We start from the raw sequence: 27,742 nt of genomic DNA on the forward strand, positions 1-27,742 counted from the left end.
GTGACTATTATTGAAAGTGGTACTATACTATGGTAATTATTGAGAGTGGCACTATGTTGTGACTACTACTGGGAGTGGTATCATACTGTGCTTATTACTGGGAGTGGCATCATGCTCTTATTATTACTGGGGGTGGTACCATGCTGTGGTTATTACTAGGCTTGGTACCATGCACTGACTATTACAGGGAGTAGTACCATGCTGTGACTATTAGTGGGCATAGTATCATCCTGTGACTAGTATTGGGAGTGGCCCTAAGCTTTAACTAGTACTGGGAGTAGTACCATATTGCGGTTATTAATGGGAGTGGCAGTATGCTCTATTACTGGGAGTGGTATCATGCTGTGACTAGTACTGGGTGTGGTACCATGTTGCAGTTATTACTGGGAATGACACTATGCTGTGACTATTAATAAAAGTTAGACCATGCTGTGGTAATTACTGGAAGTGGCACTATGTTGTGGTTGTTAACAGAATTTGTATCATTGTGAATGGTACCATGCAGTGATTGTTAGTGAGAATGGGAAAACACATTTATTGTTAATAGGAGTGGCATCTTACAATGATTGCTAAAGCAACTGTCACTGTGTTGTGGTTGTTTACGAGAGTTCCACCATGCTGTGGCTGTTAATAGAGATACGTTTGTGTTGTTGCTGTTGTTAAAAAGTGTGGTACCATGCAGTTGTTTTAATGGGAGTGGTATCTTGGAGTCATATAGAATGATATTTTGCTAAGATAGTTAATGGGAGTGCATTCTGTAATGGTTGTTTGCAGGACTGGAGCTGTGCTATTGTTACTAATAGGGATAGTAGGATCATAGCAAGTTACTAAGCTAATGGCCCTAATGTCCTTACAAGCCTAGCCAAATTCTACCCTTATTCCCACGATCACCACCTATTGTACCTATCCAAGTGGGACACAGGTGGGAACCCTGAGATGAATTTATGGTTACTCATCCAGTCATCCAGACTGTGTTTGAAGACGACCAATGAGTTGCTCTGTTTGACATGAAGTGGGAGTCTGTTCAAAAGGTGTGGTAACCTTTGGGAGACAAATCTGTCCCTCCAGCAGGTTCTATTAATGTCACATACCAGGTTAAGGTCTTTAGAGCAAGTGACCTGTGTACCATTTGACTTGTGGAAACGCAGCATTTCCAATAAATCAGGGTCAAAGACTGCCTTATATGCAAGGCAGAGATTGCCTCTGAGTAGTCCGTATGAAAAAGAATAAAGTGACAGGGATTTCAGAAGATCCACATAGGAAAGATGCTGAAGACCTTGAATTTTTCTTGTGAGGAACCTTTGTGGTCTCTCCAATTGCTACAGGTGCTTGGAAAGATACATACTAAAAGGGGCGTTGTACTCAATTATTGGCCTGATGAGGGAAGAGTACAGGGAGGTTATAACTTCTTTTTTCTGGAGGCAAATTGCCTTACTTATGAGATGAGCACTGTAGAATGTCCTTCTTACCACTGTGTAGACATGGTGGTCAAAGGTAAGGTTGCTGTCAACCTGTGTGCCCAGGTCTCTCACCACTGAGTGTGTACTTAAGGTATTGCTATTGATATGGTAGTTAGCAGGACCATCGCTCTTACCAAAAGGGATGATAATACATTTTTTTGCATTGAGTTTAAGGCCTTGACTTTGGCACCAATCATTTGTTTGTGTAAGACCTTCTTGTAGGATGTTGACATCATTTGGAGATTCTATGACTGCTCTCAGTTTGCAGTCATCAGCAAACTTTGTCAGCCACAGCCCTTTAGTTTTTGCTTGTACTTCAGAGAAATACACTCCAAACAGTAGAGGTCTCAGGACTGATCCCTGTGGAACACCACTGGTTACAGGTCTGCTGTTGGAGGTGGATTCTCCTATTTTGATTATATGGGTTATATCAATGAGCCAGTTAGCACCCCATCTAATGATATAAGGGTTGATGTCTAGTTTTTTTTTAATTTCTCCAAATCTTCTGGGTTTCTAATACCATGATGGGAATGGACCCCATTCCTAAGTCAAAGTATGATTAAAGTTCATGAAATCAGTATTGTTTCAGTCTTTGTCAGCCAAAAGTGCTCTTCGCAGCACCCGCAATGTGCCCAATAATGACAATAATGTTCTGCAGTTCATATGGGTTTTCATGTTTTGGTAACATATCTAAATACAATTGTAGATTCTTTTTTATTAGACCTGGTGCTCCTACTACTATTGGAACTGTCTGGGTATCTTTCTTCCACATTGCTCTCGTTTTGCCTGCAGATCCTGATATTTTATGACTGTGTCTCTCTCTGTACGCAAGACACTGTAGTCACTGGGTGTTGTGCTTTCAATGAGCAATGTTACTTTTGTCTTTTTTTCTTGGACCACTATATCCAGTTTTCTAGCATCTATCTTTTGAACTGTTGGTAATGGGTGATCACATGCGATATAAAGTTCATCATTTTCTATGATGCTTTGTGGCTCATGTTTCCAGTGTTTTTTAGCCACTTCAATACCATAATGTTTGCACAATCCCCAGTGCAACAATCTTGCCACATTATTATACCTTTCAGTATATAGTCCTTCTGGGTGATGCCCAGAATAATGATTGTTTACTTTTCAGAGTGTTCGTATGAGCTGGTACATCACACAAACATACTTACCATCCAGCAAGGTACTGTCAGCATTTCTGTAAGACACACTTATAGCTTCATGTGCATAGTTATAAACACTTTCCAAAAATTTGATTTGATACAGTTCTAAATATAAAACCAGCCTATCCCCTCATATTTCCCTCACTTAAACCCTCCATGGCAAGTCAGAAGGTTTTTTTTAAATGAGCTGATTCTGTTGAAGGTCTGCGTGCATTAGTAGAGGAAGTAACAGAATTAGAGAAAGGATGTAGGGGTCCACCAGTCCCCTCAAAAACATGGAGTTTTAATGCTCTGTGGCACATCTTAAAACTGTTTTCCAACCTTTTTGATCCATGTCATATGCAATCTTCAGATCAAAGGTAAATATCCTACTTGCTGAGCAACTGAGCTTTCCATGCTTAAAAATATTGATACTTCCTGGTGTACAATACATAAGTTCAAAGGCATTGAAAACTTAGTGAATCAGACAGCAGCATGAAATTTATTAAATGAACACACCTCCAGCTGCCTGTCAATCTTCAAGCTCTCCACCCAATCAGTTCATTCATTCCCCATCACGTGGATGGGATCAGCTGAGAGAAATTGACAATGAGACAGTCATTAGGGATGTTTGGTCCTGCTATCCCCCTGAAAGTCCAACTTGCAGAGTGGGAGGGAGATTTCCAGTGGGCTGTCCATGCTGTCCTTCACTTTTGCAAGGTCAATTTCCAGCAAGCAGCCTCAACTCCTCCTTTCAAGCATGAAAAGTGGTTTGCCTGGACAACACTGGAGAAATTGCACTTTTCCATTTGCTCCCAGAACATGTTTGCCCTCCCCATGCCCTGGGGAGGCAAGTGAGCCATATTTCTTCACTCCTATTCCTCCCTCCCTCCCTACTTGCTTCCTGCAGTGACTGGGCCGTTAATTGAATGCCAGTCACCTGGGTCACAGCAGGGGCTCCTGTCCTCTGCATTATGGAACCAAGCTTAGTAGACTAAATAATACTCTCCATTCACTCTCCATTTTACAATTTTTAAATAGTACATTCACTTTGTAAGGTTACAGAGGTACACAGACAACTACATATCAATGTTAATCACAGATTACTCTCCAAGTGAAAAAATTGCATGTTTGGAAAGCATGTCAGCTCTAAGGTTTGACATAAATTAGTTGATAAGTCAAATATTAAAACAATCATGGCATTTTGCAGGACATTTCAGCTACGTCACATAAGGACATCAAGTACACTAGATAGTCTATTCAGTCTAAAAATATTCCATTAAGTACACATCGGTACAGTTAATGTTCACAATATAAACCCAAATGTCTTAAATCTGTGGTGACCTTATTGTGTTAACATCACTACCAAGTGGTCCAGATGATGAGATTGGTGCAGTAACAAACAAGTGGTTGAAAACAAAAGCAGCACAAGAGTAATGTGGATTAACAGTCATGTATTAACAGCATAATGTGGATTAACAGTCATGCATTAACAGCGTAATGTGGATTAACAGTCATGCATTAACAGCGTAATGTGGACTAACAGTCATGCATTAACAGCGTAATGTGGATTAACAGTCATGCATTAACAGCGTAATGTGGATTAACAGTCATGCATTAACAGCCTTGCACTGTATATTTTTATACTGTTGAAGTCATCATTTGAAGCTGCGGGAAGTTGGTTCAATTACTGTTGTTATTTAAAAATATACACACAGTTAAGAAGAAAGAAACAGTTCATAAAACAAAAACTTTTCAGAATGTTTATCAGCAGAAAAAGTAGATAGGCAGAAAGCAAATTAGGGCTGAATTGGAAATAAAACTAATCCTCTTCCTTTCTACTACAGTATTTTTAGACTGTTCCCATCACATTGATAAATGGTAAGAATCTGCACTCTAAATACTGTTTTCTCATGTGCAACATGACACGTGTGAGTTTGACCTAAAGATTACAGGCCAGACAAACGATTTGTGATAACAGCTGCAATATAATGCTTTAAGAAGAAAAAGAAAGAAAAAAAAATATTTTACATCCAGTTTACTGCCATTTCTAGAAAGGGTGCTACCCAGAGTGCTGCAGTTTTCTTTCTGCTGCTATTTTGTATTTTTCCCCATCAAAAAAGTAAAACAGTTATATATTTAACATGCAGGAATGCATCATACTGAAACTCCACTGGCTTCTCTGCAAATCCATTTACAATAAGGAATAAATCAGATTTAGGATCTAAATTGTCCAGTTTACAACTCAATTCCCTTGTAACAAAGAAATTTCAGTGGTTGTATCTGGTCCACATTTCCAATGAGCATTATACTTTCTGGACTTTAAGATACAGAAAGTCTTGGAGGTACATATAACTGTAGATGTGTTTCAGTTTTGGCAGATATTTCACCACTCTCTGACACCAAGCCTGATATTTATAGAAAATGGCCTAGACTCACACAGACACACTCATAGGTTCATAGGTAAGTACTAGGCTAGCTGCCTTTGTCGACCATTTTAAGCCTAGCCAATTTCTTTCCAAAGGTGAGAATTAAACTGTGTACCTTGTGCCCATAAAGTAAACACCTTAACTATAATGCCAGCCCCTCCCCCTTATGCCAGCCACTCACACAATGTGCCATACACAGTGACATGTACAAATATATAAGGAAGCATTTCTATTGAGGCACATCATGACTTACCTTAATTAGCAATCTATGCAGGGTGAAGTGGCCCTGCTTCATGTTGCATACATCCCCATCAGAGAAATGCACAGGTCTTCATGTCAAGATTACACTTATGCATTTGGATTCCTGCTGTACACAGAACTTGATGAGTACAGTCATCTATGAATCCAATACAACTCATGTCTTCAAACAAGACAGTGTGCCAGGAAGCTCATCTCCACAGGTTCTACTCACAGATTACCACATTTGCAGGAGGACCTACAAACCTCACTGTCTACTGCTTACAGGCAACATGTTCAGTTCATGAATATGAACAGTTTTCTGAAGTATGAAAGACAGCTTGTGCTCATCTTGCATACCTAACACGAAGATCATAGATATCAGCCTATGTCATATCAGGAGGCTTAATAAATAATGCATAGGAACAATAGATGTGGTCTATCTTCCATGCCAACTGAATTGTCTGAAAGTACTGTGAACCACATGACAGACAAATCACTGTAACTAGCTTATTAGCCCGAAAGCTATATACCAAAATTTCTAACGTGTGAGGCTAGAGACCAGATGGCATAATGGTTAAGGTCTTCGCGTCCCATGTACAAGGTACAAGATTCGATCCTGATCTCAGGCCAATGCCTGTTTAAAGTTTGCATGTTCTCTGTGTCTCTGTGGAGTTCCTCCCACCTCAGAAAAACATGCTGAGTGTTTCCATCTCAAACTCACCAATGACTGGAGCTGTGGGCAGAAGCACAGACTCTACAGGGTGCCCTACTGGGAGAAGAGTTGTATAGACCAAGCACTTTGGGCATCTACTGTGGTGCATATGGCTCCAGGTGATTCAGTCATGTTGACTAATGCTGCCAAATGGGCATAGGTATTTGCTGGTGATAAGTGAGCTAAGTGCCTGGCTACTCTGACCTATGCCAGGCATCCATGTTAACGGTGGGAGAGCTGTATGTGCCCCTATAGACCAGTGTGTGCCCACCATAAAGCCCAGCAGTCCTGGGTCAATAAGCTATTGGCTGGCCGATATCCAGTTACCAAGCCTGGGTTACCTGGCATAGCTCTGTTGAGTGCAAGCTGGATGTAAAACCAATCAACCTGCTAAACATGAACAAAGAATTGCTACACTCAATGGAGATTCATTAACAAGATGCAGATTGGAAGTGGATGACATGATGGTAAGGAGAAAGCCAGACATCCTATGTATCCAAGAGACAAGATGGAAGGGGAGTGCCACTTGGTTTGGGTCCAGAGGCTACTACTAAAGAGGCCGGCTAGAAATGGTGTGGGAATTTTGATGAAAGTGAGGCTTCAGAAGGCAACAAGGGATGTCATCAGAATTAGTGACAGATTCATGGCAATCAGACTTCAGTGTAATGATACGCTGAGATTATGAATACTGCTCTATGCCCCACAGCAAGGTTATGATAGTGAGGAAAAGAGTGCATTCTGACAGGAGTTGCAGGACCTCATAGATAAAGCAAGGCAACTCTTACCTTACCTTTTAGACAATCATCTCCTTACCCCAACACAACATGGTTTTAGACCCAATCACAGTACCAGCACTGCTCTCCTATCATTCCTCGACAATATCAACCATGCCCGCAACTCAGGAAATATAGTATCTTCCCTCTTCTTAGACTTATCCAAGGCTTTTGATACCATTTCCCATACCTTACTACTGTCTAAGCTCTCTCACCTTAATCTTTCATCCCCAACTATCAATTAGTTATCTAGTTACCTCTCAAATAGGCAACGTGCCATTAAATGGAACAACTGTACCTCCTGCTACCTAGACACCCTCAGAGGCATCCTCTAGGGTTCTATACTGGGCCCTTTACTTTTCAATATCTTCATAAACGACTTCCATCTTTGCATCCCAAATGCTAAACTCATCTAATACACCAATGTCTCTATGATCATTTGCTCTGTTGAATCTCTTCCCACACTCTTGCAAGTAACTCAGGCCACCTTCCATAGCACCGAGGCTTGGATACTAAACAATCACCTATCTCTCAATGCATCCAAAACCAAAATCATGATATTCACCCCATCTAAAAACACCAAAACAGACAAAAACTCCTTCTCTATAATATGCCAAAATATGACTCCGAATGAAGTAGTCCCCCATACCAAGCTTCTAGGAGTTCTTATCGACAACAACTAAAGTTTGACATCCACCTTCAAATTAACATTAAGAAAACTCACCAGAAATGTGGTATGCTTTACTGCCACAATCACTATATAACCTCTTCAACTAAAGTTACTCTCTCTGCTACCTACCTCCTCCCCTCTCTCATGTACGGGGCAGCCATCCTTACCAATATTCAAGCCACCCTTAAAACTAAACTGGCATCCTGCTACAATAAAATCTCAAAGTTTGATACAAGCGCCAAATCTTCCTCTCACCAGTGTGACTCCTTATATTCTTTAAAATGGCTAGAGCTCCCCAACTATCTTTCCTTCATTCAACTCTCCACTGCCCATAAACTCATCTTCAAATGTTCTTAATACCCACCTCTCTCTTCCACCCTTACCATGCACCTTCCTGACTGATCCCTCAGGTCTAATAAACAGAACCTACTGGAAGTGTATAAACCATTACGCACGCCTGAGCAATTTCTTTTATCTTTATCCCTAGCATGGAAATGGAACTCACTTCCTCCCCATATTCGAACTACCCAGAATCCCTCTACTTTTAAGACCTTACTCCACTCTTATCTCTCTTCTAAATGGGAATGCTCCTGCTCCCACCCCTCATAATCTCTATGCTATACTTCCTCTGCCATCAAGTAATTCTTCTCAAAACTTTACCTTCCACTCAGACATCGTAGTCTTCCTCCTTCTGACTCCTATAACTTCCTCCTTCTGACTCCTATAACTTCCTCCTTCTGACCCCTATAACTTCCTCCTTCTGACTCCTATAACTTCCTCCTTCTGACCCCTATAACTTCCTGCTCTGACCCCTATAACTTCCTGCTCTGACTCCTATAACTTCCTGCTCTCCCTCTTTTTTTTTTCTTTTTTCACTTTAAATATCACAGGTTATCTACCTCCCAGAAATCTTAGCGCTTAATGCACCATAAACCTATAACTTGGCATAGTATACAGTTTTGTTATTTTTTTATGTGTTTGTAATAACCTCTGCTGACTTTTATTTCTGTAATATCCTGCATTAATTTTGATGTGATTCATTAATGGTATTGTGAAACTGTTTGTAATAACTTCTGTTGACTTATTTCTCTATTACCCTTTATTAATTTTGATGTGATTGTTGCTTGTATCGTTTCTGTATGTATTCACATGGAGCTTTTCTCCCCAGGCTTCCACTGAAAAAAAGGCTCATATTGGCCCAATGGACTTTCCCAGTTAACAAACTGCAAATAGATAAATAAATAAAAATAAAAACATGCATTGATGTCGATAATACGTGACTTGAATGCACATATCGGGACAGACAGAACAGGATATAAAGATTGCCTGGATCCACATGGATGGGGCAATAGGAATAAAGAAGGAGAGACCATTCTAGACTTTTGTCTAGCAAATGGCTTGATAGTAGCCAACACATGGTTCAGAAGGAGAGACAGTCACAAGATCACATACAATAGTGGCCAACGTGTAACCCAGGTAGACTTCCTCCAAGTAAGGAAAGACTGCAAAGTCATCCCCAGTGAAACAGTCGTCTCACAGCATAAACCACTGGTTGTCACAATCAGCTGCCAACAATGGTGAGAGAAGGCTCTAAGGTCAACATAGACCAAGCTGAAAACCTGGAAGTTGACTGGAAATAAAGTACAACAGTTCAGGGGATTACTCAGGGCTCTAGCAGCCCAAGAAGAGGAGGAAATAGGTGGAGATGAAGAAGAATGGCAGCATTTCAAAACAGCATGTGTGAGAACTACAGAACAGATATGTGGCTGAGCACGGTATGGAAATAAAGTATATAAGGAAAGCTGGTGATGGAATGCAGAAGTACAGGAAGTCATAAAAAAAGGACTACAGGAAAAAGTAGGTGGACCAGGCTAGGAAGGAATACTAGTTGGCTAACAAAGAAGCTAAGAAAGGATTTGCAATAGCAAAGAACAGAGCATTGGAGGAACTCTACCAGCTTCTGGAAAGTGAGTCAGTAGTTGGCACAAAGAAACCATATCAGGTTGCAAGACTAAGACAGAAAGATAAAGAAGATAGACACTGTTCATAAGGGATGCCAGCAACAACCTGCTCACCAATTCACCGGACATCAAAGGCAGATGGAAAGAATACTTTCAGCAGGTTCTGCTAGAAAAAAAACCCCACAGAAACTGTACTGCCCATACCTCTCAACTGTCCAGATTTATGCAGAACGTACAGATTTTTGCCTCATATTTTTGGTCTATTCCTTACAAAATTTGTGGTTTTCTGACAAATCACTGGGATGTTCTAAGGACTGAAGTCACTCATTAAGGACATACATTTGAGTTTCAGACTTCAAATCTTTCAGAAAACGTAGGTTAACACAAACCCTGTTACTCTAACAACTTGTTAATTTTATAGGAGCAATATTTAAAATCTGTCCCTATTTTTGGGCCTTTGACCCCCCATTTATTCAGGCTTTGTCTAGATTTTCTGCACTAAGTCATTGAGAGGTATGATACTTTCCCAGACACAGCTTACGATGAGAGAAGAAGAAGAGCCCACCATAGAAGAAGTAAGAATAGCACTAAGGAAAATGAAATGAAGGAAAGCTGCAGGCTCAGATGAGGTCACAGCACATGTGATAAAGATGCTGGGTGAGACAGTGGCAAAATGGGTTCTGATGGTACTCATAGCAGTGTGTAGAGAATGGCATATCTCAGATGACTGGAGAATAAGCATAGTCATTCTAATGTACAGGAACAAAGGAGACATCCACATGTGTGGGGACTACAGAGATGTTAAACTCCTATCACATTGCATGAAAGTTCTTGACAGGATGACTGATAAATGGATATGCAGAGTAGTAGAAAGTATGATAGGAGATGAACAAGTCACCTAATGTTTGCAGTGAGACAGATAGCTGAGATGAAGCTAGAGCTGAGGAACGAGTCCAACTGGGTAGTCTTAGGCTTGAAGAAAGTATATGAATGACAAGGCTCCAAGAAAGCTGATTAGGTCAGAACTGCAGTGGTTTGAATCCCCAGAAACACTGGTAGAATTAGTGCAGGCTACGTACAAGGACCCAATGACTTAAGTACGAATTGTGTTCGGCCTCACAGAGGGGTTCCCAGTGGGAGTGGGTATACACCAGGGTTCAGCTCTCAGCCCACTGCTGTTCATACTGGTGATGGACTACATTAGCAAACACATAGCAGGGGACAGATCAACAAAGTTGCTGTATGCAGACAAAGTGACATTACAGGCATACTCTGAATAAGTACTTCAGTGAAGGGTAGGAGAATGGAATGCAAAGTTGAAGGCACATGGAATTAAACTAACTACAGATAAGACAGTGGTAATGGCAGTAAATTGGGGAAATCAGAAGAAGCTGAGAATTGAGATAGAAGGGAAGATAGTGGAACACGTTAATAGTTCAAGTATTTGGGAGGGGTCATTGAGGAGAAGGAATGTCTGAATGAAGTGGTGAAAGCTAGAATCAGAGGGGCTGCAGCCAATGGGCACAGAGTGTCAGGACTAGTATATGAGAGAAGAATGCCAAAGAAGCTGAAAAGTAAGGTGTACAAAACAGTGATGTGACCAGTACTACTGTATGGTACAGATATCTGTGCAGTAAAGCCAGAGCAGATGAGCAAGCTACAGATGATGGAAATGAAGTGCCTGAGGAAGGTGGTAGGATGCACACTGTGGGACAGGACATAACAGCAGAAGCAAGAGTAGCTCCAATTGCAGAAATGATCAGTGAGAACAGATTACTGTGGTTCAGGCATGCATGCAAAATATCAGATGACAATCTGATGAAGAAGATTTGGAACAGACAGGAAGAAGGTAAGAAGAAACGAGGGTGTCCAACAAAGAGTTGGATGGATTGTGTAAGAGAAGATCTGTGACAGTCAGGTATGAGTGTTAAAGAAGGCAGGAGTGTGGCATTGAGTCGAGAGGGGGGTTGATGATGATGATGATTCTATAATGTGTGAGAGCTGATAAGTATTTGCTGTATGTTTTTATGGTGTAATACCTGACTCTCAACACATCACACGTGAAAGCTGGTAGCAGTGTCCTTATTGCTAACCAAAGAGAACACTACATTATCTGTATGAAATAAAATGAGTGAACTAGTTTGAAACACTGGTTATTGCAGACCACATTAGTTGACACATCACATTCCTATCTATGGTATTAGTATCTACAGTATTTTGTGATCTAGATGACTAATAAAAGGCAATTATTTAACTGAGTCAGATGTTAAAAGTATTGTTATTACACAATTCTCAGAAGATGCAAACAGGAAACATTTATGCATTCTTCCCAACCACAATGTCTAATGTCCCATTTGGGCACATAACTTATAAACCTGTTATTGCTTTAATTTTTTAAAGTTGTAGACATTAAAATGAAAGAACAAGTATTTATTACCTGAGATAGGAATTTCAAAAATGAGTCGTGATTTGGTGCTTTTCAGACGTTTCTGTCCCCAGTAACCCACAGCTTGCACCTGCACTATGTACTTTGTGCCCAAATGCAAACCTTCCAGTTCAGTTTCTGGAACTTTCTGCAAAGAGAAACAATACTTGACTATAGCCTTCAAGATATGGAAGACACTACTGTAATCTGATTAGAGAAACAACCATACATAATAAATACTTGAGTAAACTACACACATAGCTATAAAATGTGTTTTATAGGTTCATATATAAGTACTAGCTTAGTTGCCCATGTGGACCATTTTAAGCATAGCCGGTTTCCCTTTCTGTGCACGATATAACCTATCCCATTTGGTTATAGATTTGCCTTATCCATCCTGTGGTTGACAATTATATATTATCCCTAATAAGAATAATTGGGATCACACCATAGATAATTCGAGGGGACCCATGCATGGAATAAAGCATTTAGGAGCTGCCTCTGTCCATTAGCAGTACAGGGGGCAGTCCTGGGTACATTTTCAGTTTTTCATCTATAGATGTAAGTTGTACTTGAATACAGACAGGGATGAACTTTGTTTTATGAGGATGGATAGTTTACTCAACTGCAGCAGTATCCTCTGTGAAATATACCAGTCCCTCCAACCAGTCTGTTGATGTTGTAGAAGAGGTTTAGATCTACATACCGAGTATTTCTGATGACATTTGACCTGCTGATGTGCAGTGAATCCATCAGTAATGAGTGAGTGGATGTCTTGCATGCCAGACACAGGTTATCTCTAAGCAGTGGGTAGGATACCAAGTACAGTGACAGGGCTTTGAGCTGGTACATGTAGGACATGTTGTTTAGGCCTTGTATCCTTTTATTAAGGTACCTCTGTGGGCATTCCAGTTGCTGCATGTGTCTGAACAGATAAATTCCAAATATGGGCATTATATTCAATGACTGGCCTAATGAGGGCTGAGTAAAGGGGGGCAAGGAAATCCCTAGAACAAGACACGATCCCTTTGTTTATAAGCTGTGCAATATAGAATGACTTTCTTACAACAATAGACCCCTGTTGGTCAAAGTTAGGTCACTGTCTACATAAGTTCACAAATCCCAAACAACTGGATGAACTCTTAAGGGAGTATTGACAATGTGGTAGTTTCCTGGGGTAGATGACTTCCCAAAGGATACAATAATGCATTCTTTGCCAGTTAGTTTCAGACCATGATTTTTACATCAGTTATTTATTTGAAGCAAACCTTTCTGCAGGGTGGCTAAGTCATTGAGGGATTTCAATGGCTGCTGCTAGCTTTGAGTCATCTGCAAACTTAGTCAGCCAGAGCCCTTTGGTACTCACTATTACTTAAGAAAATTAAATGCCAGACAGGACAGTTTTCAACACAGAACCTTGGGGGCCTCCACTGATGACTGGTCTCCTTCTGGAGGTAATTTCCCCTATTTTGCTTATCTGCATCCTATCTGTTGGCAATCCAGTGGTGACACAGGGGTTTATTCCCAATTTATTTACCTTTTCTACTATTCCTGACTGGGGGAAATGTGTTAAAAGCTTTGGCCAGGTATAGGTGTGTGGTGTGTACCATTTTGATTTCATTCGTCGCTTTGGTGACATTTTCCAAAAGATCCACCGGGTTGAGTAAGCACAGCCTGCCTTTGATGAATCCAAATTGAGATGGGTCCAGTGTTTGGAGGTTTCCTATATCCTGATTGATTAATTTCATGATAAGTCATGCCACGACTTTGCATGAGGCTGGTGAGATGCATGGGTCCGTAATTGCCTGGTTCTGTTGAAGGTTCCCTAATGCAGAGGGATGACAAGCTGTTCTCCATTTGTGTATGGAGGCTTAGATTGAACAGTGTTGCTAGGGGTCTGGGTAAATTGTGCTTCATGCTATTTAAGATGTATCCAGGGATATTGTCAGAATCAATCGATGCAGTAGTTTTATCTTTTGATAGTACTTTTAAGACTTGGTCTTGGGTGATAGCTGGACATAAGCCAATTTTAGGTACATCTTGATTGACAGACAGGGGAGAGAGGGTCAGAGCTAAATTTTTTGATCAGTGGGTTCACTATATCATCAGTCTCAGAGTAGGCAACATTGTTCACAATCAGCTCAGCACATTGTTGTGTTCTTCTTTTGAGATTACAAACATAGGTTCATAAGTGATTACTAGGATAACGACCACAAGGGCCTTTTGAAGCCTAGCTAGGCATCTCAAATCTCTGACAAGTTCTGCTACTCTTTACAAGTGTAAGCAGAGGCTTGGGAGATGAAACATTTACAAGCAGGAGCCTGGGAGATGAACCATTAACATGTTACCTCTGTGCCTTAGAGACATAGGTGCCAAACCATGGATGAATTTCCTGTTACCCATCCAATTGTCGAAGTTGCATTTGAATTGGATTAGGGAGAAACTTTACTTCACATGGATGGGGAGCCTGTTCCAGAGATGGGATAGTCCCTGGGATACATACAAGTCTCTCCAGCAGGTCATATTTATATCACAGGTAAGGCTTAAGTCTTTAGACTGGGTAATCCTGGTGCTGTTAGTTTTGTGGATATGCAGGAGGTCCATCAGAGTGAGGTCTGACAATGCCCTGTATACAAGGCATAGATCTCAGCCTCTAGGAGACAAAATACAAGGATAGGACCTTGAGGCGGTCTGCATAGGACATTTTATTTATGGCCTGTATTCTTTTAGTGAGGAACTTCTGTGGCCATTCCATATGTTGGATTTGCCTGGTTAGGTACATACCAAAGGGGGCATTGTACTCAATGATAGGTCTGATGAATGCCGAATACAGTGGAACAATGACTTCCTTGGACCTAGATGCCATAACTTTGTTTATAATTTGTGCAACATAGAATTATTTCCTCACTAGTGTAGACACATGATGATCAAAGGCTAGATTACTGTCTATGTTTGTCCTCAAGTCCCTGACTACTGAGTCATCTCTAAGGGGTGTGTTGTCAATATGATAGTTACCAGGGGTGGATGACTTCCTGAAGGATACTATTATGCATTTCTTGGCATTTAGTTTTAGTCCATGGCTCTGACACCAGTTTTTTGTCTGTGTCAGCACTTTATTCGAGAACATTTGGGTCACTGTGGGATTCAATAACAGCTCCAAATTTGCAATCATCTGCAAATTTAGTCAACCAGAGACAACTGACATTGAGCTTGACTTCAGAGAAGTAAATGCGAGAAAGGAGTGGTCCAAGGACTGATCCCTAAAGGACTCCACTTGTGACTGGCCTCTTTGTAGAGGTGGGCTCCCCAATTCTAACTTCCTGGGTCTTGTATGTGAGCCAGTTGGCTATCCACTGGAAGAAATACAGCTGAACCATTAGCTATCCACCTGGTGACATACGGGTTTGTGCCTAACCTCCTGAGTTTGTCAACAATGCCTGAGTGGCGTATTGTGTCAAATGCCTTGGCCAGGGCAAGGTAGGCAGTGTGAACCATTTTGCCCTCATCCGTTGCTTTGGTCACCTTCTCTAAGAATAGCCAGGGAATTGTTATGGCTAGGCTTGTATAGGCCCTAGGGCCGAAAGCCTAGTACCAACCTATGAACCTATGAACCTATGAAGAAGTCCACTAAGCTGAATAGGTATGACCTGTCCTTGACAAAAACAAAATGTCATTACTGATCATTTCCACGATAATTCTTTCCATGGGTTTGCATATAAGACTAGTGAGATTTATGGGTCTGTAGTTTCCAGGGTCTGTAGATGGCCCATCTTTGTGCAGAGGTTATGACTGTTGCTGTTCTCCATTTATGAGGCATGAAGCCTGATTGAAGGCTACAGTTAAATAGCAATTCCACAGGGCCTGATAGGTCACGTTTCATACTATTTAAAAGGCATCCTGTGCCCATTGATGTAGTGTTCTTGGCCTTAGAAAGAACATTAAGGACTTGTTCCCTAGTGATAGCAGGGAGAGTAATATCTGATAGTATTTCCTGAGGGAAGATTGAGTGGCAGAGGGAGGTAATGTTGCAGCTAATTTTATCGGCCAGTAAGTTTGCTATATCTTCTGGCTCAGTACAGGTGCCTCCATTTACAATGAGCTCTGCACACAATTGTGTATTGCCTTTGAGAATGTGGGCATAGCTAAAGAATGCCTTGTGGTTGTCCTTGGCCTGGGAGGCCAAATGTACCCAAATTTGGCTTTGGTAGACTCTGCATGTTCTCTGAGTTGTTTGTTTAGTTTGATGAGCATGCTTTTATCCTTCTGGGTGCTGTACCTCCTAATTTCTGCATTGATTTTCTACGATCTGTTATACAGCCTATTGATTTTGTGATTTCCCCCAGGGTGGCTTGTTTTTTAAGTTAGTTCTGTACTTCTTCCTGCTGGGTAGAATTGCCTCTATGCAGCTATTAACTTGCTTGAATAGGGTTTCTGTGAACAGTTCTGCATAGGCAGCAGTGTTCTCTGGGATTTTGAAGGCTTGAAATTTTGTCAGTTTATCACTTAATAACAGGAAGTTAGCCTTAGAGTAGTTCCTGAATACTTTAGGTTTAGCTGGGAGTCTAAGTTTTATTTTTACTTCAAAGGAGACCATTTCGTGGTCTGCCCTTACCAGGGAAGACATTATTTTTACTTCAAAGGAGACCATTTTGTGGTCTGAACTTACCAGGGAAGACATTACATTTTGGGGTCTGCAGCACTCTCCCATATTAGTGAGGACCAGATCCACTATGACTGCACCCCTGGTTGGCGTACTGATACTCTGGTCCTGGGAGTTTGTGTTTACCAAATCCAAGAATCTGTGCCTATATGTTTGGTGCCTTATAGGATTCCTAGTTAATAATGAGATAAATAAATACTAGACTGGATGGCCTTGTGGGTCATTTTAAGTATTTGGCTTGGGTAGCTATTTTAGCCTCAGGCTTGGCTTTGATGGATTTTATTAAGATCCTGAGTTGTTTATTTATTTCACTGTCAAGTGCTCTAACATTTTGAGAATTATCCTTCTTAAATTTGGACAAAATTCTTTTCATTTTATTACAAAGCTTGCTGATATTAAGGTTTTACCATACAGGCTTGTTTCTTGGGTTTGCCCTGCACTTGTTTCTACAGGGTAAAGCAGCATCTATGTAGCTGTTTGCATGTTGGTATAGTGTGGTGGTGTACATTTCTGCATACTCAATGGAGTTAACTGGGGTTTGCTAATATATCACTTAGGAGTAGATAGTTTGTCTTAAAGAAATTTCTAAAGATACTTTGGGTGGAAGGGATCTCTGGTTTCAGTTTTATTTCAAAGGAGACTTCTTTATGGTCAGACCTAACAAGTGATAAAACACACAGGGGATGGTGTAAGATGCTCCCATATTAAGTAAGTAAGGAGAGGATCCAAGATGTTATTCTCCCTAGTGGATACTCTGACTAATTTTTCAAAGGCATTTGTATTGACAAAGACCAGGAATCTCTGCGCTTGTGCACTAGTGCTGGTGTAGGTTTCCCATTCTATACGTGGACAGTTTAGATCACCTTGAAAATGTTATTGGCTTTAATGCTGAGTGACTGTAGTTGTTGTAAACAGGCATTGTGGCTTTCTGTTTTCATACAGGCTGTTCTATAGCCAGCTAATATACGGAACATTGTTGTGAGTCTCTTCTGGATGTAGGCTGATACACCTCCACCATTTGCACCTCCTGTGCAGTAGCTGGCCTAAACATGCAGAAGGTGCTGTAGCCCTGCACAGCTGGAATGCTCTCTTCTGTTTTAAACCATGCCTCAGTCATTATGTAGACATTAATTTCTTCCAGAGTGAGAAGGGCTTGTAGAGAGTGGAGTGGAGTTTCTTGTTCAAGTTCCAAGCAGTGATGAGTAACACCTTCATATTTTCCTTTGCTTGCTTTGTTATGTTGGTAGGTTTATCAGGTGGACAATGTATTTGCTAATAATCAAAACCTTAGGGGGACAGATGCAGGCCATCCTTGGGGAAGCAGAGTGGTCTGTCATTCATATCCTCCCAGGCAAATATTGGACCTCCTTTGAATGACACCAACAACTAACCCAAATATTGAAAAATGCTACTGAATGCTAGACTCATACCTTCCCTGGACAAATAGTCTAAGAGCTCCATCATGCTTTTCTTCAATCAGTCCAAGGAGGTACATCTCAAGTCGCTGACACCATCATAAACTATGAAAGAGTCATACTGGTACTTGTTCATAGGTTCATAGGTTCATAGGTTGGTACTGGGCTATCTGCCCGAAGGCATATATTAGCCCAGCCACGTTGTGCGGTATTCACCGCCCCTTTAGTAATTCCCTAGACCCTTGTACTAGCAGCTAGTACCCTTGGCCCCTATCTAGTAGTGCTGTTGGTGTGATCCCCGGTGTGAACTTTCCGTTACCCATCCACTCATCAAGGTTCCTCTTGAAGAGTGATAGTGAGGGGCTCTGTCTTATGTAGATCGGGACCCTGTTCCATAGTAAGGGAAGTGTCTTGTTCAAGGACATGAGTGCATGTGTGCTCTGTCAGATCCTGCCACCAGATAAGCAACTAACCATCACTATTTCCTTGCTCAGCCTGGTAAAATTCGATCATATGGTGTCGACCATATGACACTCAAACTTTTCAAAGTTTGATTATCTAATATAGACCCATTTTCAGTATGTGTGCTAATGGACAACACCATTCTTTCCCGATTCGATTCATAGGGCTGTTCAGGGACCCTAGATAATTTAATCTGCTCAGTTTCACCTGGAAGCTGCTTTTCTGTAGCAGCTAATTCAGACTCACAGGTTAGGATGATCTAAGCATGTTGGTCAGGCTACAGTTAACATGTAGCATTAGAGACTGACACCACTAACACAAATTCAGAAAATGCATTAGCAGAATCGCTAAATGTGGTCCAAGGGCAGGTTGGCTGTCTCTTTTATTGCCTGAAATAATGTTTTCTGGAAAGAATACTGTTTTTTAGTGGAGGAGGCAAAATGAAGCCAACAAAAGCAATGAAATATTTGTACTTCTCACTGCAGCCTTTCTAGTTCGCCCCACCACAACCCTGGTAAATGGGTTTAGTTGTCTTGAGCAGGCGCCCCTTTTTGAGCTGTTATTCTTTTTTGAATGAAATTACTGATGATTTCAAACTTGTTGCTTTCTGCAACACCCAAAACTCCATAATTCCAAAAACATTGGAAAGATGACTGACAAGCACTATAGATTTTTACCTATCTAAGTCCCTAGATCTTTGATGTGTCTAACATATTTAACACAATTCTCATGTATAGTGTAATAACTGGTAAAATATGATGGCCCAAAATATATAATTGCATACAGATTAGTACTGATATTTATTTTAGAACAACACTGACTGTTTAATTATGAGAGCAGACTATAAGTATTAGCGATCAAACCACACCGACTGTGGGTAAATCCCGTGTTATCCACACCCAGTCATTAATTATTGATAATTATACGACAGGTCATTGTTACTGAAGAATGTGCACACTGATTGGACAGACCAGCCAGTGTGCTCACTGTAAATTGAGCATATACCAACAGAGGAAAGTCCAGCCGCTAAAGTATCATTGAGCAGCCAGATGTTTTCCATTCATGTATGCTACGGAAGCATGCCTCTCAGCTGTCCAGATTTTCACAGAATATCCAGATTTTTGCCTCATATTATTTGTCTGTTCCTCATAACATTTGTGGTTTTCTGACAAATCACTAAAGATAATGGTACACATTTGAGTTTCAGATTTTATATCCTTCAGATAGTGCTCACCAGCACAAATCTTGTTATTCTAGTAGCTTTCTAAGTTTATAAGAGCAACATTTACAATCAATCCCTCTTTTTGGGCCTTTGCACCCCATTATTTAAGGATGTCCACATTTCTTGAGCTAAGAAGTTGAGAGGTATGCTAATGGAGGGTACATAAAATACAAGAAAAATTAAGTACATTCAGCAAAACTAAAGAAACAGAAATGTGCCTGGTTTCCTTTGATTTTCTGTTCTGTTTCATCACACGCTAGTACCTTTGTCTGGATTTTATAACACAAAAAGAAAAAAATCAATGGTGGTTCTTTTTTCACTGTTGCTTCTACTGATCAGCACTGATGTACTGTGCAACTATGGGAAAATAAGTCCCATATGCATGAAAAGTACATCAACAAAAGTGGAAGAACAGGAAGCAATGCAGAGGAACCCTACTGCGCTGTTATATGCACATTATTTAAAGAAGATAAGCAATTTCTTTCTTAAATAATGTCATTGTATAATAGTAAAGGATTTACCCATGGTTGGCTTTATTTAATCACTTGGGCTTTCTCCTGATGATCATACCACTCTAACCATGGGTAAGTCCTGATATACCCCAAACCACTCATTGTTTATTGCTTCAATAATCCCATAACAGGCATGGTATCTAAAGCCTTAGCTAATTGTAAGCATGCTGCAATAACCAAAATACTGTGGTCAACAGTTTTGCCAAGTGTTTCATAACTCAACAAGGCTTGTTATGGTTACTCTGTCTTCCATATAGATCTGTCAGAAAATGTCTAAAAATCTTGTTTATCACTCGCCCTCTTTTAGCCATACCTTTCAACCTCTTTGCACAAGAAATATGGACACAGACAAAATTAATTGGGGGGGGGCAAAGGTCCAAAAATAGAGACACATTATAAATATTTTTCTTATAAACATAGAAAGAACTAGAATAAAAGGTTTTATGTTACCTTGCATTTTCATTTTCTGAAGGATATGAAATCTGAAACTCAAATATCTGTCATAGTATAGTGACTTCTATCCTTATTTGCCAGAAAACCACAACTTTTATGAGGAATAGAGAAAAAACATGAGGCAAAAGTCTGGACAGCTGAGAAGTATGCTTTTAAATACTGTGCAATACAGTATACGAAGCACTTTCCAGTTATGGAATTAAGACATCTATAATTTTGCACCCATTCAATATATCATCCATTATGAACAGAAATAACGTGTGATTCTTTCCAATGTTCTGAGACATTGGCAAGTAATGTATTAAACCATATAAACACTAGCTCAACCAACGTACCAATCTTACATATTTCATACTTTGTTGTTTTTTTAAATGAGCACGATAGTGTTTATTGTGTTATAATAGGAGACCGGCTGTTCCGGCAAACATACAATCAGCTGATAAAGTTAAGGTTAGAACAACTAATGGGAAAATGGTCATTAAATTTTTTTTAGTCATGTCTAAGGGATTGTGATTATGTACAAGGAATTAAATTAATATACTTTAGCTGGGTAATACACATACTTGAACTAATTAATTTTATTATTAGTTTACTAGCCAATGAATATTCATATCGTGATTTGCAATGTTTTTATTTCCCTGCATGCCTCACTGTCTTGCATTTCCACTATTGGAAACTTTCCTACAGACCCAAATTTTCATCTTTTTCCCTTATCAGCAACTCAAGCTTACAAATCCAACAAGGAAACAACATTTGGTTTGACATTTTCATTGTATTTATGCCTTAAACACTTGTCTCATGGTTTAAGATAGGCTTTTTAAACTTTTGCCAACACCGTTTTTCTCTCCCTCTGTCTTACATTATTCCAATCTACTGAAATAATATTATTTTTGACAGTCTCAAAATACATTCTTCATATACAAATGTCACAGATGTCATTATCTTTAGTAATGGGAATATCAAAACTATTCCACAATGTTCATATATACCCAGTGGTACAAAAACCTCTACCCAGCTGAGAAAGCAATTCAAATTTGTTAGCTTCGGGTCTAGTATGTGATTGCCCTGAGTTAGAAAAATTAACCAGTTGTCTTAGACTTTTCATGATGGTAACGCCTACAAATTCTGATGGATAAGGAAATCAGTAAGTAGAGCTACGTAGTGTGTATTTGGTAAATTAACATGTCTTCATGGAAATGTGTAGCAGACTATCTAGTTATCAGCCAAAATGTCCACAAATCTTGAATTCTGTTCAAAATTCATATTGGTAGTTCTATAGCATGCATTGCCTATGGTTAGAAATATTATATTAACTGGATAAACTCTACTGCCAAAATTTCATAATATACAAATAATGACTTTCTTTGTAAGCAATAAAATACTGCCAGTCTTTGCTCCAGACAGCATATATGGTTTAAAGTCAGGAAAATGTTTATGAGAAAGATCCCATACTTATGTAATTAATATAATTCTGTAATTGTTTTGAGTAATAAACTATAATTCATCCTTCTTCTTTCACACATTTTTGGCATTATCATAATACACCTTTCTATGATTAATTGCTTAATTGATTTGATCTGTGCAGGTCCCCTAATCTTTGGTTTTGCAGATAAAAACCCAATATAGACTTTAAATTTTCTTGCAAAAAAACCCCTGCTTTGTAACTTAATTGCAACTTATTTGAAATAAACATAGTAACATCAAGCAAATGCATTGTGCCATATAGTTATTACCTTCAGGCCACTTTCTAAGCACTAGTTGTTATTATTGTATATTTTACCTTTATCAGGTCATAATTAGATAATATATGTGATAGTAGAATATGACTACAAATTAAGTTCCATATTATTCTTTTGACAGTATTCAGTTGTTTTCTTTACCGACTGCATCATATTGCTAAGAGAGACATTCTTAAGGTCATTCATTCCATCATGAGTATTGCACACTCTTATATATGTATACCTGTCACCAATCTTGTAATTGATTTAATAGTATCAAAAATTTTTAAAGCCCAGGAGCCTCATAACCTATAACTATTATAGATTTTTTTTTCTGTAATCAAGTTATTGGTCTAACAAATAATTTCTTCACTGAATATCCCAAATTAATACATGTACATTTTTTTCTATCCAAATTATTTTTAAGTTCAAAGCCATTTGATTCACAGGTTGCTGATTACTTCATAGTTTTTCAGTCGCATAACTAGTTCATGGGCATATGCCATTATGAGCCAGTAACCACTTAAGTGTACTTATCAATATCTATGTATGTGTCCAAAAGAGTTTTAAAGTTCATTGAGGTAGCTATTTTGAGTTTTACAATATTATATTATTTATTATTATTTATATTTTATTATTTATTATATTTTACATGAGTTGGTAATCTTTTTTTTTGAGTTAGCTATTTTGAGTATTACAATATCATATTACTTATTATTATTTATATATTTTTATATTTTAAGCGTTGGTCATCTTTTTCACAAAACTAAAAATCTAACTGGAAATCATCTCCCCCCTCAACACACACAATGAGGTCCCTTGTGATCCAGTTCAGCTTAATGTTTTTGAATTCCCTGACCAATGCTTTCTACAGGAAATCAGTGCTTATGCTGTTTTTTTAAGTGATTTTCAACAGTGATTTGTAATATGTGTGGTCTTTTCCATTTTCACTGTATTTGTGAAAATGTAGAGTTGATGCATATGCAAATACTTACTTTAGTTTTTTTGTGTGGCTGATTTCTTAAAGACTTGAAATTTACAAGATGAGACCTCATTCAATATATTGATAAAGACAAATGGATTTTCACCTATGTAAGTCCCTAGATCTTTGAAGTGTCTAATGTATTTAATGCAATTCTCATGTACAGTATAATAATTGGTAAAATATGATCGATCAAAATATGTAATTTCATACGAATTAGTATTAATAATTATATTTTAGAGTAACTCTGTTTAAGTATGAGAGCTGACTGCAAGTTTTTGTACTTAAGACAGTTTGTTGCAATAGTTATTTGAATCTATATCAAATTTTGAGGAAAAGACATTAAATAAAACTGATCTTATAAGAGAACTGTTGGTAACTCCGGTACTAATATTTCTCCATGGGCTAGAATGTCCACTAATTGTTATTCTAAAATTTCTAAAGTGTCCCACAATTTTATTCAGTTACCAAAATAAAGTTTGGCTCACTAAAATTGTAAATGCCCTAAACGTGGAGGAGTGTCAATATTCACCAAGGATATTCACACCACCAGGCTAGTTGCCCAACACAATGTGTCTGAAATTCTCCAGGTGCAACTAACACTAGGTAAGACTGCAATCCAAACTGTAGCTTGCTACAGATTCCCCACCATACCCCAGGATTCTCACTACACCTTTCTAAACATACTGGAAAATATTAAGATAGAACCAAACACCCTAATACTGGGTGATTTTAACTACCCTGCCGTTAACTGGGAAAACTACTCATGTACCAACACCTTTGCCCAACGGTTCTTGGAATTCATAAATTCCAATGCCTTGGATCAACTAATCCATAGTCCCACCAGGAACTCCAATATCCTAGACCTGGTCATTACCAACATGGGAAATCGATGCTCCACACCTATGGTCACCCCCTCGTTAGTCAGGTCTGACCATAAGCTAGTCACCCTTAACATCCACATCCCACCCCCACCCCCCAGTAAGGAAACCTCCATAAAAAACTTTTCCAAAGCCAACTTCATGCTACTCAAGTCAGAAGTGACAAACTTCATGACACCCATGCAGACTCCTGAATCCTACACTAAGGCACTGTACGAGCACATCCACTCATGCATGAATCGTGCCATCCCAAACAGAACCAAGATGCTCTCATCCAAGAAAAGGAAGCCAATCTGGTGGTCTACTGCCATAAACAAACTTTACAACAAAAGGAAGATACTGCTGCAGAAAAGAGGAAAATCCCAGGATGCAAAAAACTTCCTTACTAGCCTCAGTAAGAAACTGAGATCCCTCATAAAATCCTCCAAAGCTAGTTACGAAAATAAAATTGCCAAAGATTCCAAAGACAACCACAAGGCATTCTATAACTATGTCAAGAATCTAAATGGCAATGTTCAGATCTGCTCTGAGCTAAAACAGAATGGCATTAAATATACTGATTCCAAGGATATTGCCAATATCCTGGCAGATCGATTCAGTGCCAACTTCACCCCCCTCTCACCCCCTAAATGGCCCATCTCAATACCGGAAGATTGCCAAATTCTGGTAATAACGGCCACACAGGTAAAAAATGCACTCTCCAAAGCTGAGAATACAGCATCCATGGGATCAGATGACATCCTGGGCTGTGTACTACATGAACTACAATATGAACTGGCACCTCACCTAAGTGTCATGTTTAATCATAGCCTCACCTCAGGTTTCGTGCCCACTGAGTGGCACAGAGCTACAGTTATCCCACTCCACAAGGGGGGATGCACCTTGGATCCCGGACACTACCATCCCATCAGTCTGACAAGCCTTATCTGCAAGGCCATGGAGCATATTATCATGGAACTTATAAACAAAGACATTGGCAACCTTCAAACACTGGACCCCACCCAATTTGGGTTCGTGAAGGGCCAATCTTGTCTCCTGAACCTGACTGACTTCTTCGAATCAGTCTCCAGAGCCATGGACAAGGGTAAGGTGGTCCACACAGCCTATCTAGACCTTGCCAAGGCCTTTGCCACCATCCCCCACTCTGGAATCATAGATAAACTTACTAAGCTGGGCATTAATCCCTACGTCACCCAATGGGTTGCTAACTGGCTTACTGATAGAACCCACACTGTAAAAGTAGCCTACTCCAAATCCAGCTCCAGACAAGTGACAAGTGGAGTACCTCAGGGTTCAGTCCTGGGACTGCTCTTGTTTGGCATCTACTTCTCTGAAGTACAGGCCAACACTAAGGGACTCTGGATAACAAAGTTCGCAGATGACTGCAAACTGGGAGCCATTACTGAATCCCCAAATGATGTGGATACTCTACAAAAGGGCCTTACAGAAACAGATCCTTGGTGCCAGAGCCATGGACTCAAGCTCATTGACAAGAAATGTATAGTTATCCCCTTTGGAAAAAATATGTATCCGTGAATTACCATATAGGTGGCAGTACACTAAACACAGAAAGTGTGATAAGAGACTTAGGGACACAGGTGGACAGTGGTCTCACCTTCGATAACCACATTGCCACAACAGTCAGGAAATCCTTCTATGTGGCACACCTCATCACTAAGGGCTTTTCATCCAGAAAAAAGGAGGTCATTGTCCCACTGTACTCATCCCTCATTAGACCTATTATAGAATACACCGCCCTGTTTGGTATGCACCTCTCAAGGCATCTGCAACAACTGGAAAGGCCACAGAAATACCTCACTAAAAGAATCACAGGCCTAAAGCAGATGCCCTATGCTGACCGCGTTAAAAAACTCCAGCTATACTCTGTCGCATATCATCTACTCAGAGGCGATCTCTGCTTAACATACAAGGCCATGTCAAACCCAGAGCTGTTGGACATACTACACTTAAAGAAATCCCAATCCCAAAGAGCCACATGCTCCAGGGATCTAAACCTTGTCATCACAATAAACAAAACATGCTGGAGGGATAGGTTACTGACCCAGAGACTCACCAGACTCTGGAATAGATTGCCCATACATGTCAAGCAGAGCGCCTCTTTGGCACTCTTCAAAAGGAACCTTGATGATTGGATGGGAGAAAGTAAATTCACCCCGGGGATCACGTCAGTCACCCTGCTAGACAGGGGTCTAGGGAACTAAACAGTGTGGGAAGAAACAGCCAGGGAATTGTTATGGCTAGGCTTATATAGACCCTAGGGCTGATAGCCTAGTACCAACCTATGAACCTATGAACCTATGACGGCTGAATGAGAAATATTATTGATATATATATATATATATATATATATATATATATATATATATATATATATATATATATATATCTATATATGGGTCTACTTCAGATTGTCGAAACCCTACAAAATCGAAAACCACATTGTCGAGATGGCAATATCGAAAACCCATTTCAGTGAACCACCACAGCAAGTAACCACTCATCCAAAAAGTAACAAGACCTAAATGGCACCATGACTAACCCACCAAGGTGGGTTAGGGATACACTCCGCACCTCCCTAACTGAATATACCAACTCTGAGATCACAATAATGGACAACAAGTTACTTACCCTGGGAATATCCTTGTTGTTGTGGTGGTTCGCTGAAATGGCTTTTTGATATTGTCTTCTTGACGATGTGGTCTTTCTTCGATTATGTGGGGTTTCAATTATCTTAAGGGACACACACACATATATATATATATATATATATATATATAGATATATATTATAGATATATATATATTACTCCCCAGTCCAAGGTCCCAATTTTCTTTAACATAATCATAGAATCCTATTAAGTCCCTAATGAAAGAACTTGAAGAAATGAAACCATGCTAGTAAATTCCTATAACTTCAAAAACATTTAACTAACTAAGTTTATTCATAAGTATCCTTAAAAACATTCCCCAAGCACACCAGTCAGACTAATACATGTTTGCATGACTAGATCATTGCATCTCTCTTAAAATAGGTACCATTTCTATCAGTTTCTACATAGATGACACAAAATGCTCCCTTAATGACAAATTAAGATGATAGGACAATATATCCTTTAACTAAGTCATCCCTCAGATACTGGTTGAGAAATTTTCGGGCAGTCCTTCTATTTAATTTCTAGTGTTTGCTTTATTCTTTATAGGGATATAACATAATTAGTTATAGCAATAATTGAAAATAGGACATTTCCAACACTCAGTCATTGTACTTACCATCCCTTTGAATGTGTCCACTAGTGTTTTAATGAAGTATTTATGTCTTAGAAGATGATTTTTATCATAAACAAGACTAATAATAGCTCATGATCATGTATTATGCCTATTCACATAACTACAAAAAAAGTGTGGGTTATTATTCAAACTTAAAGTTAAAGGATGTTCACAATTAATTTTACTTTTATGAATAATTATTCCTGGGTCTTTAGATATTTTATTGTATTTTTGTTTAACTCAGAAGAATGGGTTTTACAAGTAGCATTCATCCAAGCTACATAACTGTCTAAAAACAGACCCATTTCACCAAAAAAGTACTCCACTTAGAGTTG

At 39.4% G+C, this 27,742-nt stretch overlaps 1 protein-coding gene across 2 annotated transcripts in view; it reads right to left on the bottom strand.

Moving 5' to 3' along the window:
* LOC122801161 (anosmin-1-like) overlaps nucleotides 1-27,742 on the bottom strand; it is a 1,574,635-nt gene that overhangs the window by 368,780 nt on the left and 1,178,113 nt on the right. For both annotated transcript variants that reach the window (XM_044070721.1, XM_044070720.1), the window contains exon 8: nucleotides 11,828-11,963. In XM_044070721.1, coding sequence (XP_043926656.1) covers nucleotides 11,828-11,963 — 136 coding nt within the window. The remainder of the gene's footprint in view (nucleotides 1-11,827; nucleotides 11,964-27,742) is intronic.

Source organism: Protopterus annectens, chromosome 4.part1, assembly GCF_019279795.1.
Source record: "Protopterus annectens isolate FY-2018-M chromosome 4.part1, PAN1.0, whole genome shotgun sequence".
Taxonomy (NCBI): domain Eukaryota; kingdom Metazoa; phylum Chordata; order Ceratodontiformes; family Protopteridae; genus Protopterus; species Protopterus annectens.